The sequence below is a fragment of the Seriola dumerili genome, unplaced genomic scaffold (assembly GCF_002260705.1).
Source record: "Seriola dumerili isolate Sdu_G_001 unplaced genomic scaffold, Sdu_1.0 BDQW01000309.1, whole genome shotgun sequence".
NCBI lineage: Eukaryota > Metazoa > Chordata > Actinopteri > Carangiformes > Carangidae > Seriola > Seriola dumerili.
This window is the reverse complement of record NW_019174564.1, coordinates 657427-675164: the sequence shown is the minus strand read 5'-3', so window position 1 is coordinate 675164 and position 17738 is coordinate 657427. Positions and strand designations below refer to the sequence as shown.

General features: G+C 39.5%; 3 protein-coding genes across 3 annotated transcripts; 2 read left to right on the top strand and 1 right to left on the bottom strand.

The window, feature by feature from the left end:
• Positions 1-260: 260 nt before the first annotated feature.
• Positions 261-2978, top strand: rpl34 (ribosomal protein L34). Its single transcript, XM_022758790.1, has 5 exons — positions 261-297; positions 760-831; positions 960-1059; positions 2544-2647; positions 2849-2978. Exons 2-5 carry the CDS (start codon positions 767-769, stop codon positions 2931-2933), a joined length of 354 nt encoding a protein of 117 aa, XP_022614511.1. The 5' UTR covers positions 261-297; positions 760-766; the 3' UTR covers positions 2934-2978.
• Positions 2979-4103: 1125 nt separating this feature from the next.
• Positions 4104-5928, top strand: ostc (oligosaccharyltransferase complex non-catalytic subunit). The gene is made up of 4 exons (XM_022758791.1): positions 4104-4314; positions 4741-4834; positions 4969-5166; positions 5259-5928. Exons 1-4 carry the CDS (start codon positions 4176-4178, stop codon positions 5275-5277), a joined length of 450 nt encoding a protein of 149 aa, XP_022614512.1. The 5' UTR covers positions 4104-4175; the 3' UTR covers positions 5278-5928.
• A 1854-nt stretch (positions 5929-7782) lies between these two features.
• On the bottom strand, positions 7783-17322 carry etnppl (ethanolamine-phosphate phospho-lyase). Its single transcript, XM_022758807.1, has 13 exons — positions 17215-17322; positions 16602-16720; positions 16026-16185; positions 15103-15177; positions 14781-14874; positions 12918-13034; positions 11752-11834; positions 11126-11351; positions 10376-10530; positions 9821-9910; positions 8851-8981; positions 8636-8706; positions 7783-8407 (listed from the first exon to the last, which is right to left on the bottom strand). Exons 1-13 carry the CDS (start codon positions 17271-17273, stop codon positions 8318-8320), a joined length of 1470 nt encoding a protein of 489 aa, XP_022614528.1. The 5' UTR covers positions 17274-17322; the 3' UTR covers positions 7783-8317.
• Positions 17323-17738: the final 416 nt, after the last annotated feature.

Genomic DNA, 17738 nt, shown 5'->3' with positions numbered 1-17738 from the left:
GGTAAGGAAATTCTTAGTTCAAAATTAAAGCAAGTTGTTGGCTAAAGTAACTTAAAGAGCAATTCATAAATCTTAGTTTTTACTTAACAACTTGTAGCCATGATGTATTATAAGTTCTTATAATACATTATAAGTTCTTATAATACATACATGCTTGTAGCATGTACTTACCTCAGCATCGGTGTGTAGTAAAAGCCAAACACCAGCAGGGGGCAGAATAGGCAGGAGTAGCAGTGGAGGAACTTTAACCTCCATCATCCGCCTCGCTCCTTCCTCTTCCGGTTACGGCGACAGCAGGTATGGCGGCTCCTGCTTTCCTCCGAAACATTATGGTTTAATAATCCACTGCAATCCTAGGTTTTAGAGTCAAATATTTTCTATTTAAAGGAAAGACACTACTAATATCAAGTCTTTGTTTCCAATGATGTGATAATTGCCGTAGTAAGTGGGTTTTGTGGGACATTTTAAACATGCCGTCCCTTGGACTCTAAAAGGCCGGTGTCTAAATACTGATAGGACTAATAAAATGGCCGTAGCTAACGACTAATTGATAGTTGTTGTCTTTCAACTCTCAGTTAAACTGTAGACAATATTGCCATGAAATAACGCGGTTGGGCAACTAAAGTTGGCCAATGTTTTGATGAGTTATATTGAGGCTAGTCTCCAACATCTCAAGCCGTAACATCGGTAGCATGGCTAGCAGAGTTAGCATCCGAGCATCATGTTCCAAATTTAACTGAGTATTTTGTCTGTTTGTAGCTTCAAGATGGTGCAGCGCCTGACTTACCGTCGTAGGTTGTCCTACAACACCGCCTCCAACAAGACCAGACTGTAAGTGAGCTTTCTTTAGCAACTCTTATGCTGTCTGCTTGTGAAGTTGGACACAACATTGCAATTTGAAAATATCAACCAGCTGTGTAATTGTCACATTTTGCCTTGTTTCCCGCGCTGTCCTGCAGGTCCCGGACGCCTGGTAACCGTATCGTGTACCTGTACACCAAGAAGGTTGGCAAAGCCCCCAAGTCAGCATGTGGCATCTGCCCAGGAAGACTGCGTGGAGTAAGTATAACCGTTGTGTTTTGGTGAAGGGTCCTTGCTTTGCCCATCATGGTGTAGATGTGAGGCCTCTATAGCATTGGTGTGTTTTTGAGGTGTGTGTCGCTTTTCTGCTCTGCCTAAATACCTGCATCAGTCAGCTTTACTAGTGCTGGATATGACATGATGGTTGTTCTTTTTAGATGACAACTCCAGTAAAACTATCTAGTGCAAAAATATGGGTGACCCTGCCACAACCTGTAAAGATACTGGTTGCTGTTTGAATTGCTGTTCCAGTCTTGACCCAGTCCCTCTGATTTGTCTGGGAAGTTGCTATTAACTGTCAAGCAAGATGTAAAATGGAAGTGTCGTTGATCATTTGCACATGGAACCGGATGAATCAACATTTAACTTTTGTTTGCAAGATTTGAACCCTCCAAACTAGATTATGGACACAAACCTTATAGAAGGATCTATGTGATGTCTTCTGTAGCTTCCTTGAATTTTTGTCATTGTATCATTAATGATATAAGCTGGAGTAAATTTTACTACTTCATGCTTTGCTAGCATTATGGGCGTTTGGCAACAGTTATGATTCTCGATGCTGAATGTAATGTTAGGTGAAATTCTAGTTCACACGCCTTTGATTGAAACAGTCATTCTCCCAGTACTGGGATTTTTAGTAAACTTAAGTTATTTATAATTACTGAACATGAGCTGAAATTTAGGGATTGATTTGAATTAAATTGGGAAAAGTTGACAAGAGTTGTGACATGAATTGAAAAGAGTGAATCAAGTGGCTGGAGGGACCCACGTGTGGCAGTTTGCGATCCAGTCAAATACTGTTGCATTAAAGATTGGCTCTGGGAGAGGTCTCAAGACAAGCACTGCCAAGATCAGTGGAGAACAAGAACAAGTTCTCCCACCTCAATATGTGAATTCATCATCTTCTAGTTCTTGCATACAAGTATACAATCTTAGGTGTCAAATCAGAATATAAGGAGGATGAGGAATTAAGATCCATCTCTACACCCAAAGTTAGAGTAGTATTATACACCTGAAAGCAAAAGTGCACATCAAAGTAATAGATATTTTCTTAAGATCATAGTCAAAATATGATCAGTACAGTCTATCTAGGAACATAATAGTATAAAAATATGGTTCCACTGAAGTTGTCTGAATTGTATGAAATCATCACACAGTTATTGAACTATCAGGTTGTATAAATAAATGGAGCATTCATTTGTCACTACCTGTGGTGACAGAAGGCCTATCTCTTTCAGTGGCATGGCAGGTTGCTTAAATCTACAACCTCCAAGTTGCTTGTACAGTTCCTACTGTGTGATTTGTTGCAAATGCAGAGCAGTCAGTTATCCTTAGTGCTTAGTGGCCTACAATCCAGAAGCTGGTTGTTTTTCAGCATACAGACTATCAAATTGCTTCACTGCTGTGAACGTGTGGGACAGTGTTTCTTTGTTCTCATCATGGCTGTGTTCTTTGTTTTACAGATTAGGGCTGTTAGACCTCAGGTTCTGATGAGGCTCTCCAAGACCAAGAAGCACGTCAGCAGGGCCTACGGAGGCTCCATGTGCGCCAAGTGTGTGCGTGACAGGTAAGCGACGTATTTCCTTTTATGAACTGGCCCAAACTGAGAAGTCAGGAGATGAAGTCTTTGCCTTGCTGAGATTGACAGAAGTCATACAAACTTTATATTGAAAAGGGAATCAAATTGAGTGTTCAGGGATGCTGTTGATACAAGTTTTAAATGCTTGATGCATTTTGTCTAAACTTTCTCTTTTGCTTTAATCCTCAGGATCAAGCGTGCTTTCTTGATTGAGGAGCAGAAGATCGTCGTCAAGGTGCTCAAGGCACAGGCACAGAGCCAGAAATCTAAGTAAAATGTGTATTTGTATTGCCACAATAAAAAATGACAAACAAATCCATTTCTTGCTGTGATTTGTGATGCCTTGGTATACGTTACTGGGTTAATTTTTATCTTTGAAAAACTTGCACATAAAATGGGACTATTGCAGTTGAATACCATAACTGCAAGTTGAAAATGGACAGGTATTTGAAGATTATAACAAAATGATTGTTGCACTTCTTGAATTCAGCTTTACATTAGGGCAAACACAGTATGGCTTTTGAATTGTATCAAATTCAAGAGCTTTCATCAAGTTCTGAAGATGCATGACTGATTTAAAAAGTCGTGTTTTTTTTTTTTAAATGGACATGGTGTTGAATGTAGCTTTTCAGAATGTTAAGATACAAGTTAAAGTGTAGTTCTCATACATCATCCTATAACAAAATTTTATGCAGTGTTTTGCATTAGGATAAGCTACTCGCTAAATCTACAGCCTGGTGCAAAAGCAACATGGTAAATGTTACTTCCCACAGTGAAGCAGATAGTCATTAATCATCTGAACATCAGAGGCTACTTGAACCTAACTTTACTTGCTGACAAATGACAATTGACGCCTTATCAACAGTGTTATGAGACATTTATATGTGCCACACTTGACCAAGTCAAAATTCATCATAAAGTTAAACTGGGAACCCATCAAGGTGGTCACTCAAACTGAGGACTGCCATAGTTAGAATGTAGCAAAGTGAAGACTGAAGTTACAAGGTTAAACTAAAGTGTTATTTTCTTACATTTAATTACCTGTGTCTATATATTTGTCAGTGGGATTACACAAAAAATACTGAACCGACAGGCACCGAACTTGGTTGAGGGATAGGGCTTTAGCCAGGGAAGAACCCATTACAGTTTTGGGCAGACACGGTAAATTTACAATCAATTATAATTTTTTTCCTCTGAAATTTGACCTGTGTTGTCTTAATTACTGTCGCTTTAATTTTGCGTCAAGTCAGACCATACCAATGCTGTGCACCAAAATTTAAAAGGTTCAAGCATCAACCTTAAAGCTAAGATAAAACACCAGGGAAATATTTTGCTAAAAATGGAACATCACGTTAAAATCGCCAAATAAAATCTATGAATAAAATCGTCATTAGAAGCGACAGACTGTAGAAAAAAAACATGTACTTCCGGGACACGTCAACGAAGTCGCTGCTCAGACGGAACTCAGTCAGCGGCTGCAGCTGTACGGTGGTGATAGGCACCATTTCCACAAACCATGGAGACTTTATACAGCATACCGTTTTCTGTGCTTGAATGTCCAAATATAAAGCTGAAGAAACCGTCATGGCTGCATATGCCGTCTGCTATGACTGTGTATGCGGTCGTTATTGTGTCCTACTTTCTCATCACAGGAGGTAAATGAATCTGCTAAGCTAATAATTATGCCAGACGGCTAGCTGGTTCGAGAGCTAAATTTATCAGCATATAATTTAATGTTAGTGCTCTTTCATGTCCTGCTGAAATAATGCCAGTTATTGTATGCTTTGGTTGAATTTGTAAATTAGCTTTGGGAAAGCATGCACGTAAATAAAATAGGAGAGGGGAGGCTAATTTTCCGGCTAAGCTAGTACCAGACACTAACTGAATGCATCTTTGTTGACACACAAAAGTGAATATTGTCTATCAGTAGTAGTTAAGATCAATTTCTAAAGTAGGTTTAGTAGTTTTGTTGTCTTTAAAATTATCAATTGGCTGTTTAATGAGCTCGCACACTGAGTGCACTTAAATTTGTGTTATGGCCTGATTGATAGCTAATTCAAACTATTTTGTTCACACTACAGGTATCATCTACGATGTTATTGTAGAGCCACCCAGTGTGGGTTCAATGACTGATGAACATGGACACCAGCGGCCAGTTGCCTTTTTGGCATACAGGTATGACAATCATAACATATCATTAACAGATTAAGCAATTTACAAGATCTCAACACACTTAAAGCAGAGAACTGATAAAGTAACATGGGATGTACAAGTAAAGCATAGGTAATGCAGCCATATTTGTTTTCCAGGGTAAATGGCCAGTACATCATGGAAGGGCTGGCCTCCAGTTTCCTCTTCACGATGGGAGGTCTGGGCTTTATAATCCTGGACCGCTCCAATGCACCAAACATTCCCAAACTCAACCGCTTCCTGTTGCTCTTCATTGGCTTTGTCAGTGTCCTCCTCAGCTTCTTCATGGCCAGAGTGTTCATGCGCATGAAGCTGCCGTAAGTGTAAACATGAAATTTGTCATTCAGTCATACCAGTCTGTCTTAGAAAATTGTCACCGTCTTTACAAATCTATCTTTTGTCTTTTCAGAGGATACCTCATGGGCTAAAGAGACAGACAGCCCACTTTAACAAACAGATTTGGATGGAGAGATGCCATATGTGGGTGTAAGAAGATTTCAGCCAAAATTATGGTTAAACTATAATCAACAACCAGTAAGGACTGAAAGCACTGACCCTGAAGAAATTAGACCTGGCTGCACTGACAGTCTAACTGGCTGTGTCTCATTTGTGTTCAGTGACTTTCTTTCATCCTCTTTTCTCCAGTGTTCCAAACAAATTAGTGTAACAGATGCTTTGTCTCTTTAGTGGACCTTGGCACATGGACCCCTGGTACTGGCACATCATCATGACTAATTTTCTCATGTTTTCTTGACAAAACCAGGAAAACTGCACAAAGTCAGCTATTTTTCAGTATACTGAACCTGGAGGAATTTTTTATGATTTTCACTTCACTGAGTACTTTGCACCGGGTGAAATATGTCTGACACTGGAGAAGAAAAATGAAAGGAAGTTACTGGACACTATGGGGATAGAGTAATTGCTTTGAAATCACAATTAGCACTGTGTGAATCATGTAGGGGGGGTGTAATAATCTGAAAAATTGTTTGTTTTTGGTAAGGAGTCATTGAGAAAGCCTGTTGAACCTGCCACAGTTGCATTTTTGTACAAGGTTGTGAAATAAATCTTCCTTTTCAGAGCTCTTTGTTGTAATTTATCAAACATTTTTAGCATCCATTTAACAGGTCTAACTACATGTAACAAGAACTAAACTGGGCAAGGAGTAACATGACTCCAGCTGTTGTAGGGGATATAGTTAATTTGTTCTATGGCCTCCTTGCATAAGCAGTATTCGGGAAATGTGGACTCCACATAAGCAATGTATATTGTTGTCCAGGAGGTGGTGTCATAGATCCACCAAGTCCACATTGGAAAGAGAGAGCCTCAACATCTCAGCTTTTTCATACCAATGTTTTATAGAGCTAAATCATTCATAGATATTAGTCCTGAGTGCAGAACTTACTGGGTTCTTATGATTACTGTGTTTTAAGTGAATGCCACAGATTTTAGGGTTGTTCAAAGTTCACATTAGAAATGACTGGACTTCTCTAGTCTGCCTTTTTCATTTAAAATTTTGAATTCAGATCCACTGCATAGTTACTATATGGCTCAGCACTGCATGCAGTAAAAAACACCATCTGATGACAAAAGGTAATGGGACGTGGCACCTCTTAAACCTGTACCTCAAGGAGGTGGGGTGTGGGGGGGTATCCTTCTCTATTGTGAATGATAAAAAAAAAAAATTAGTTTTCTGGCTGTGGCGATAGACATTAAAAAAAACAGTATAAAATGGCTCAATACCTTAATAAGAGATAGCTCTGGGAACCATTATTCATGTTATTTGCATTCTGTTTCCAGATAATGCTACAAATCATCCGAGGCAGTTTTATATACTGCTCGAGAGGAAGACATTACTCATTCCTTCTATGAAGTTCCTCCCACTCATGAGGTTCTCGAGGGCCAAACAGACGAGTATGAGGAAAAACAAGGCTTAATGCATTTAAGTCCAAATATGGACACTAGACCTTCATTAAAGCAAAAAGGAAATCCAGGGCTCATGCACCTGTGCTCTGCCGTGCAAGTACACATGGGAAATGCAGTTCACAGCTGTAGATTCAAATGCTGTTCAGCAGAAGCACCACATATCACAAAATTTAGTATTGAGCAATGCAGAAAGCTAATGGCAAATTGTAGTAAGTGAATAACATCATATCGATGTGATAATATTGAAAGGGAAATATTACACAGCCACCAGGAAAGCAATTATAACGTGCAGTATCTGCAGGCCTCAAATACATCAAGTCCATTGTTCCTGTCAAAATACACATTTAAATCCACAGACTGTCTGGAGCCTAAATAGTATATCCAAAAAGTTTTGTTTGAAGTCTTTCTAATACTAAAACTATTCATCATTACTGAAGCTGCCACAGCTGCACTTCTCTTCTGCAGTGGAAAATAATCTCATCATATTATTATCAGTGGCTTTTGGATTTATGTACAAGGTATTCAGTTTCCTATATTTTTCATGCAAGTACAAACCTTCAATGAAAAAAGTAAAGAAAAATAAATAAATAACTCAGACATTAAAATTAGAGTAGAGTGTTTTGGGTGGCACTTCCTCCCCTGAATTTGTTGAGTGGGTCACTTGCCTCTTGTCAGCTCCCCTCCACATTCTGGAGAATAGCCTCAGACTTTGGCTAATCCTGAACCTCCTGAGACTAAAGAAGACCATGATCTTTCATGAACACTAAAGACAGACAGATTTCACATTTATTTTTCTGTGGGCAGCACGGAAACGGCCGTTAAGAAAGAACATGGGAGCTTTGGTAAATAAATGCAGACTTGTCAAACAGAGTCCATGTTTGTTTGGCTGAGGCAGAGTAGAATGGCTAGTTTTCACTTTCAAGTATATTCCACATGCACTCAGTCAAGCTGACTCTCCTAGAAAGCAGAAGTCAGGGTTACAATTTCCCCTGTGGATCAATGAAGTTTCACATACAGTATTTTATTTAATACAGAGTGACTGATTCACCACAGAACGTGTAATGGTCTATACAGATATTCCAGACTTTCAAAAACAGCAATCAGTGTTCAGTAAGTAAAGCTGTATTTTAATGCAAAAGCCACATTGAGACACCATTGCATGTTTCATATACATATATACATTTTGATTTAGTAAAACCATAATTCCCTGATAATCATGGCCATGTGAATATTGGCAAAAATCAAAACAAAAAACACCTCATGTAGTATAGTAACTTGCACAATTAAGGAAAGTTTTTGCAAAGTAAAATTATATTAGACATGCTATGCTAAACAAGTGGCTTCATTCCTTTGTTTAATTAAAAATAATACCTGAGAAGACACTGCAATCTCATAGACATACAGTACATTATTAACATCATTATTAACATCATTCGGTTAAATGCTAAGGCACTTTTTCCCCAGAATTCTGCTACCCCCAAAATGTATTTCTTTTATCAGTTCTTTAACTATGTAAAAGATACAGTGTTGAGTTCACAAGAAGCTTTATGTCTTGAGGCGTTTGGTTTGTTGACTGCTTCCTCTGTTCTGTACTAAACCACTGTGATACTGGTGTCCATTTTCATCAGTCGGCAGCTTGAGATACAATCGTGAACAGATAAAGTTGAGATTAAAAATCAATGAAGCTGATAAAATTTGGAAATTTAGAGAGCTCTTTTGTACTTTTTGGTAGGTTCTATCCGCATGCAAAGATGTGATAATACTTGATAGATGCCCCCCCGCAAACAAAAAAAAAACCAGCATAGGCTACTCTATGGGACAGGAGAGAAAGTCTGTTTTGATGTGCAGCAAAGTCACACCTACCTTTCTTTTACTGCATTCATTCTCTGGATTCACCATGTTGGGCAACTTCAAGCCTAATGCCTTCTCAAGTTCTGGAAACACAGACACAATAACACACATGATTAAGAGCTCTTTCAGCGATAGTAGGCTACGATTACACACCTCGGTCTTTTTAAATAATGTACAAGCCAGAAAGATGACTAGCAACAAAAAACGAAAAGGGAAATGTTAAGTACCTGTGAGAATGTGGTCGATTTTCTCCACCACCAGGTCAGCATCCTCCGTAGTGAAGCACATGGGGGGTTTAAATTTGAGCACATTGCGATGTGGTCCGTCAGCACTAAGAAGGATGTGCTGTTCCTTTAGCCTGGCACAAAATATAAATTATTTTGCACTCTATAGCTGTGTACAAGTTTAAATAAAGAAGCTGAGTAACTTAAAATGCCCCTTTTCCCAGCAGATATTTTGTCATAGCAGGAAAAGCACAGGTGGAACTAATGACACTAACGATAGCTCTGTTCTGTCCAGTGAGCCGTGACAGCACAGCGGCAGGCACACCTCAATGGAGGCATCCTTAATAAGTGATATTGATTACACCTGTGCTTTCCCTGCTTTTTTTGAGTTGATATTTTGCCTTAATCAAATGTCAGGTATCGATAAATCAGCATTATCTGTCATACTAAGATGGGAGTTCTGTTATAATAATATTCTGTAAAATCTTGAGGTAATTCTTTTTGTGAATGGTGTCTCTTTCTTTTATTATTATGTCTATTTTTGAATGCATAATGCAGGGGACCCACTGTTGTGATTTCATTAATACCAGACCGGAAGAACTGATCAATTAGTAATTATAAAGTTCAACTGAGATCGTTTGAGGTCATGATAATAATTACAAATGGCGTAATATGCAGCATATTGATTTCAAAGGCTGCATATGAAAGGGCTTGTGTAATTGAAATATCATTAATAGATTAAGAGGAGGAGGCTGTAATGAGCTCTCACTCTCATATGTTACACACAAAAGTGTGTGTGATGCAGTTTTTAACTATCTCACTTTATTATATGATAAGCCCTCTGTGAGATATGAGATTGGTGTTTTTCAAAGCTATGGTTGCAGTTTTCACCAGAGGACAGAGAATGGTACTTTTTTGATGACCAACAAGATATCCAACTTTAATCTGAGCTCTTTCTCACACTTATACTTACTTATATATGACTTCTTGAGCCTCTGCTGTAGCAGGAGTGAGCTTCGACCTGTCCCTCACAAGCTCCACCCCAACAAAGAGGCCACAACCCCTGCATGATGTGACACCATTTGATTTAATGAATCATATACACATCTGCTTACGTTGCAGAAATAATATACTTGAACAGGAAGTGATCTGACATCATGAGAAGTCTTTTATGTTAAAAATCAACCACTTTATCATTGTAATATTTATCTTCAGAATACAATGGCAACCGTGAGTCCAAGGTAAATATGTTGCAGACTTGTCCACAATGTTTAACTGACAATGTCTGGGGAGTGCAGTGCAATGCCTCACCGGAAGAACAGCTGAAGCCAGAAATACTGTCAAGTTACTGAATTACATGTCGGACCAGGATTTAAAGGATCACGATTTAAAAATGTTCTGGTATTAAAAACTCTGGTCAGAAATAATCAGCAGCCTTCGGGATCAGCTTTACAGGATATACACAAAACCAATCAGCTGTTGCTCATACTGTACCCGTGCGTGTGTGCGCGCCTGCGTCTTTGCCTACCTGATATCTCCGACCAGTGGATGCTTCTCTTTCTGCTTTTCCAGCAGATTGGTCAGGTATCGCCCCACACGCAGTGCATTACCCTGGAGATCCTCTTTCACAATCACATCCAGGACGGCCAGTCCGATGGCACATGACACTGGGTTACCGCCAAACTGAGAAATTAAAAACCCCACACGGAGAGGAAAGTTTACACCAAGGTTAGGTTCACACCACCGAGGAAATCTGCTGCTGGATGATTGGGAGATTATATATGCTGAGAACAGGACCGCAAAGCAGTAAATAAAATATATTACAAACTTCCATTATCATAGTTTTTTTTGTGTTTGACTGATAAAAGACAAATAATTTTCTCAAACATACTCAACTACTGTATTTTGTGTGACTGGAAAAGATCCAAACTGCAACAACATTCAGTATGACAAGAGAGATTTTTCTTTCACAGGAAATAACTGTAATCTGAGACTGTCAATGAAAAAAAAATCTGGCTTGAATGTTTTTTTTTTCACTCATAATGTGGAAAACAGATGTGTTGATACGCTTTGCAAATATGGACTGGAACTCTATGTCAAGGATGAGGTCAGGTCAGTGCCATTTCTGGTCAACTTGGGAGACAAAGCAAAAATCACGTGTCCTCTGTTGTCTGCCTCAGTTATTTGCCAATTCTTATAATTCTTTTAAATAATCATAAAAAAAAAATTAATTGTATTACTTACATCAAACTTATACATTTTAATCTTGTGCTCTTACTGTATTGAAATACTCCATTCCAGATGACATGAAGGCCTCTGCCACCTCTCTGGTCGTCACCACACATGACATGGGGTGACCGTTGCCAATAGGTTTTCCCATGGTGACAATGTCGGGCACAAAGTCCTCTCCCTGAAGCTGGAAGGCCCAAAAGTGGGTGCCAACACGCCCAAAGCCCACTTGGACCTCATCGGCGATGAAAACGCCACCTGCCTTACGGACATGTCTGTGCAGGGGCAGGAAAATCCATGGGTGTGGAGGCAGACTCAGGGATTCACTCATGTAATCAGACACTTAAATAAATACAACAGTACAAGACACAACAAGTTTGTCTATAATGTAGCGTTGCCAATAGCCATCTTATCTTATTCTAAATACATTAATCATCAAACGCATTCTGGTGCACCTGCTAGAATTGGTACATTTCAGTGTGCACTCCATTTTTTGTAGGATTCAAAATCATGTACATGTTGAAGATACTTTGCAGTCAATTAATCCTTTCAGAATGACACCTGAACATATTTTGTGTTTGCAAGCTGATTCTGAATAGTAAAAAACTTCTAAACTTTACTTTGAGGCACTAAGTATGAACATGAATGAATCTCTGCAGCCTCTTGTGTACGTACTCTGCCACTTGCTGGAAGTAGCCCACAGGGGGAATGACCTGCCCACCACAACTCTGCAGTGACTCAGCAATAAAAGCAGCAATCTGTGCAAGAGAAAAACACACCAGTTCTATCAGTCTGAAGCCAGACTGATAAAGTGGAAAAGAGGAGGAGTCCTGGCATCTTTGACTTGTGCAATGCTTGGCCAGAAAGTCACCGTAGATCACTGTAGCGAAAAATGAAAATTTCTTGGCAGTGCATTCACTTGAAAAAAGTACACAGTTGTATAATTTATAAGCTCAGCAGGGTGCAATATATAATAACATACATGTATCTTTCCATGTGTTACTATACTCCTTTTGAAAATGCTGGTTTCGTCCTGTAGAAGCTTATCTGCACAAACATCCATTACAAACTGCTTCATGTATTCTGTATGATCTCTGGGCTGACAACACGTCCCTCTCACCACTGGATGCATGGACATACCCTCGGGTTGTGCTTTTAAACATTGGATTAAAGGTCGACAAGTTTGGACACAGAGAGTCCGCTACACATGTTCTTGTGATCTGGGATTTGACCCTAAAAGACACAGTCCTTGGCCTGAACCTGAGAATTATGAGAAAAAGTGAAAGAGGAGAGAAAAGGGGGGGAAAGGAAAAGGTGGAAAATCAAATGAGCACCCAGAAATAAAAATAATAAATAAAAGGGAGTAACAAGGAAACTACCATTGGACATTTGTGTGTGTGTGTGTGTGTGTGTGTGTACATATACATATATATATATTTACATATATGTAAATAACAAACTGCCATGTTGCTGTCATACTTGAATACATTTGACCTTTAAAATCTTTTCCTATTTTTTTAGTTTTTTTCTAGTCTGAAAAGCACTTGAAGGACCACACCACAGTTTGGGGATATTAAATGAAGCAACACAAACTGTAGTACAGTAGAAATCTCAATCCTATGCGCACACTAACACATTAGCATACCAGTTTTATAACACTGCATAAGACTTTTTGTTATCCAGGGCCTCTCCCTACAAAAGAAAATGAATTATCCTTAAAAAAAAAAAAAAGACAACCAAGCAATCTGTAGCCATATGATAAACACATTCCTGAGGTTATCGTTGCAACATTAGGTTGACCTTGTGATCTGATAACACAACAATACTGATACAAACCGTACCTTGCCTCCTTTCTTGTGGACTTTGTTTATTATATCTTTGACTTCATCTGCATATGCTGTTGCAGGATCAGGATGGTCTGCTCTGTATTTGCCTCTGTACACATCTGGGCTTGGGGCCTGTTTAGGAGGCAAGAATTTGAGATGATTACTAAAGCAGATTCAAAGAAACAAGGCTGCATCCCAATCCTATACTGTGCAGTGGATTCACAATGAAAAATGGACCAATAACATTAAAAAGGGTCAGTGCTCGAGTAAAATTGTCCTGATATTTAACTGTAGTTTTGATGCACTTGAAAATGCACTGCATGAGGGAAACAGAGGAGCTAATTACACACCTTTCCTGCTAATAAACAGTTACGGTAAGTACATTAAATTCTTGAAAACCCTTAACAGTCTAGGATCATTATACAGTATGTACATTTCCATGGTAACACAGTATATTTTCCGTGGCCTTTACTAATGGAGAAGATGCTGTTTTGGGTCGATTTTGATTAGAACATGCAAAACTTTTGTTGTAACTTAGCGTTCTACGTAATTAAATGCAAAATGTTACCAGCCTAATATTTGTCTCAGAGTACAGTATGGTCCAAAAGTCTCAAACCACTTTCAGACTTTTGGATCTCACTGTATTCGATTGTTCTCATGTGTTGTTCTATGAAATGAATCACATATGAAAGTAACAGATCTTCCTCTAACCGATCTGTCCACCATATGTTGAAACATTTGGCTACACTTGTCCACCCAGGCTTGTGTGCATCTGGAGATTTATGTGAACATATGTGATGAACAGACATAGCTGTTTTAGAAGCTTAATGTATGACAGCAAGAATTGTATTATCTTTTTGTGAAGAGGCGAGCAAAGACCTCAATGACCAGCATCTGAAACGCAGCTTGATTCCTTAGCGTCTACGATCATGAATAAAATATGCAAGCGGGCGACCTGCCCCGCCTTTGGCATGTAACACTAGAGCTGGGTATTCCTCAAGTTGCCATGTCAAACTACACCAATGATGATGATGAAGGAACAGGGCAGAATTCACAGAATCACACAATACAATGCAGTGAGGGCTCTGGACATACAGTAGATTTTTTTTAGCTTCTCCTGTCACAGGTTTTCATTCACTCCAGAGTTTCCATGGTTTTCTCAAATGAGTTTATGGTGGCAAAACACCTTCAAATTTGTCCTTTTGAAATAATGACAAAAGTGTCAAGACACAGTGAATACTGACATTGCAGCATATGATTATTAATGCTACAGATTCAACAAAGGTGCTGGGAAAGTAGAACAAGAATCTGCATCATCGCTGCTGACTTTATGACAGCACGTTGGTGCACATTTGCTGTGGATCCAAGCCATAAACATCCTGTTTAGGTAGAACTGCACGGACTGTGCAGGTAGTTCTGTGCATCACATTTTTCAACTAAAAAGAACAGAAACTATCACGGTCGTGCAGTAGCTGCTGGTGCTTTTTTTGAGATGCTCCTCTACACATCACTGTAGGATGGGGCTGTTTGGTTAATAATAACCTGCCTTTCTGCTTTCTTGCCATTCCTATCTCTGTCCTCTGTGATTAAGGAAGTGCTTTCAGAGAGAAGCTAAAACCTTTGCCTCTGACACCAACACTAAAATACCGCCCTTGAAAAGCACTTTGGTTACATCTTGCCCTGTTGAATTTTGTCGTAAAGAAGCACTTGTATTTCATACTTCTGTCTCTTACTGTCTCTCCATTTTTATCCACACATACACACTGATGTCCACGTGCGTGCAAGGTGTGAGGACTCCGTAGCCTGCCAAAGCCCAGTACAGCAAGTAGAGTCATGGTGTTTTAATAGTGTGCAGACGGGGAGAGAGAAAGCACTCACCACATGGACAAATTGATTCTGCTCAGCATCTGACAGCTGGTGGAACTTATACGGACTGATGTCAATGAGCGATGAGACGTGGCCGTGGTACGCACTGCAAACAAAGAAAACACAGGTCATGCACCACATCGGTCAGTTCTCTCAATTGCAATATAATCTGGACAATTAACATCACTATTAAAACATTGATAAATGGTGACAGAGCTATGAGTGTAACATAGAAAATCACTAAATAAAAGGACTTTAACCTCATTATTACTTACATACTTTCATTTTGCTCGTCTGGCACGGCACCAGGTGTTTTCGAACAATGAGCACTTACTTCTCCAACGTGATGATGTCTTTGTGGCCACTGTACTGCCATGCTAGTCGAAGGGCCAGGTCGTTGGCCTCAGAACTGAAGTTCAAAGGGGCAAGGGTTACTTTGAGTTACTCAGTCACCACAAAATACACAGGTGAAGCCATGGATATCACTCACACGTCAGACACAGCTTCATGTTTTACTTTCCATAAGGGCATAGGAGGTGATTTTGGAAGTGCCGGTGCCTGGTGACCTTTGAAAACCTTTGCTTCGTGTTGTCAGGTTTATAACTTCTATCAAAGCATTTATTACCCTGTGACTAATTAAAACTGTCTGGTCATGAGCATATATGGATCATTATGTATAACATTATTACCCTAGATCAGATAATTTCCGTTCACACTGCACGACTGCAGCAAGTGGTGTGAATAAATAACCACCAGCCGGACTGGTCCGTTTGGATGACTTGCTGTCTGTGTCAAAACCAAAAATGCTCAATATGCAATAATTTATGCTATATTTCTTTTGTTTGGAGGTCTAGACACTAACCATGGTTACTGATGTAGGGCGTTCACTTTTAGCTTTCAATGTGCTGTTAAGGTTTCTCATTTAGTATCAATATCAGACTTGAAAATCCAGATGAGTAGAAAGCTGTAACAGCTGTCTTTTCTATCTTAAAATATTAGTTGTTTTTCCTTGATAACAGTAAGCCTGATATCTATACATGCTTGAACTATACCCTTTTTTTTTTTTTTTACAACTTACAGTGCATTGTGCTTCAGAGCAACCTTTACTGCTCCTAGATAGTCCACCTCAGTAACTCTTTCATTATCTGTACTGTGCCCGTAAGAACCCTCACCAATCCACACCCTAAAAACAAGTCTGGCTTATCTTCTTTCAAGTTGTTTCTGTTGTTTGAGGAGTGCCGGAAAATGCAGACATACCCAGAGTTAACAAAGTAGCACACTGACAGCTTTTCAGGCAGTGTGGCCTGCAGCCTCTGGGCATAGACTACAAGGTTGTCATGCAAGAAACGTGAGTTGGTGTTAAGTAGTTCCATCTGCTGAGCTCCAGCCTTCACCACATCTGGGTGACAGTGGCCCACTGAGAAACGGAAGAGAAGATGCACACAGGATTAGAACTGGTCCTCATGGTTAGGGTTAACCAAAAACAGTCATTAAATATTCTGATTTTGATTTGTGGTGAAAAGAAAATATATACCACCACAACTGATATTAAAGGCATATAACGAGATCATATGCTGAAATGAAAGGGTGTTCTGTTTTGCATTCCTGCCTCAGTTAGCAAGTCGTGCAGCTTTAGTCATTTTAAATCAAGTGTAAATTACATGACAGCTCTGTAAAGCTGAATGGCAGTGTACCACAAATTACCTGCGAGGAGGAGAAACAAGTGTATTTTGTTCATAAATTTCTCAGTTTTTCATGGAGGTGAAGAAACCTAATGTGCTACATATTTTAGAGCATATGTGTGCATGTGTGTGTGTGCATATGAGTGTTTACCATGAGCCACATTGTTGATGCAATCCAAGTAGCTCTGCTCTTTTTCATCATACATGTACTGGCCTTTGGCTTGCACAATCTTGATAGGGTCATGGCTGAAGAAAATCTTACAGGATGGCCTGCAAAGGACCTACAATTAACATTGGCATGTGTGTAGTGTGCCCTTCTCTCTGGTTTTTATGTTGCATAGTGGTAACACAATGATAAATACACATATAAATATAATTAATATAATTAAAAAAAACAGTACAGTGCACACAAGCAAACTATTGCTAGATCTTACAGATAAAGTAGGATATATCAAGTAAAAACGAATGAATTTACTGCGTAGCAGCCAATGTATTAACTAATCAAACATTAAACTACTAGGTACTATTAGTACTAGGTACTAATAAAAATATATCATCTAAATAATTTTTGGTTTGTTGTGGAACAAATTTTTGAAATTTCGACTATTCCATAACTGTGTCTGTAGAGAAAGTCTGGATAACAGACTTTCATGTAGTTTACAGGAGGACACTGTTTTCAGTAGAATAAAGAGTTATGGAGAAGCTAAGTTAACGACTGTCTTCTTCATTGGAAATTTTGTGGCGTAATATGTCAGTTATCTTACCCAATGTGCTTCTTCCTCAAGTCTAGCGTCTTCTTTTTCTCAAACCTTTCCAAAGACATCCTGACGTTATCCAGCTGGAGAACTACGCGTACTTTCCTCCCCACTGACTGGGAGATGAACCACATGTGCTCCGGCAGAAATAACTGCTGCTTTATATTCACGCGCGCGCGCGCATGAGAAACACACACACACACACACACACACACACACACACACACACACACACACACACACACACACACACACACACACACACACACACACACACACACACACACACACACACACACACACACACACACACACACACACACACACACACACACACACACACACACACACACACACACACACAAACACACACACACACACACACACACACACCCACACACAGAGAAGAGGCTCGCGCAGTTCCCTCGTGCTGCCACCTAGGCGGCGTTTCCGTTTCACAGCTGTGACTCTTGTGCAGGTGTCTCGAGGACAGTCACGTGTCGAGATGGTTGCAGGTTGTTTCAACACCTGTT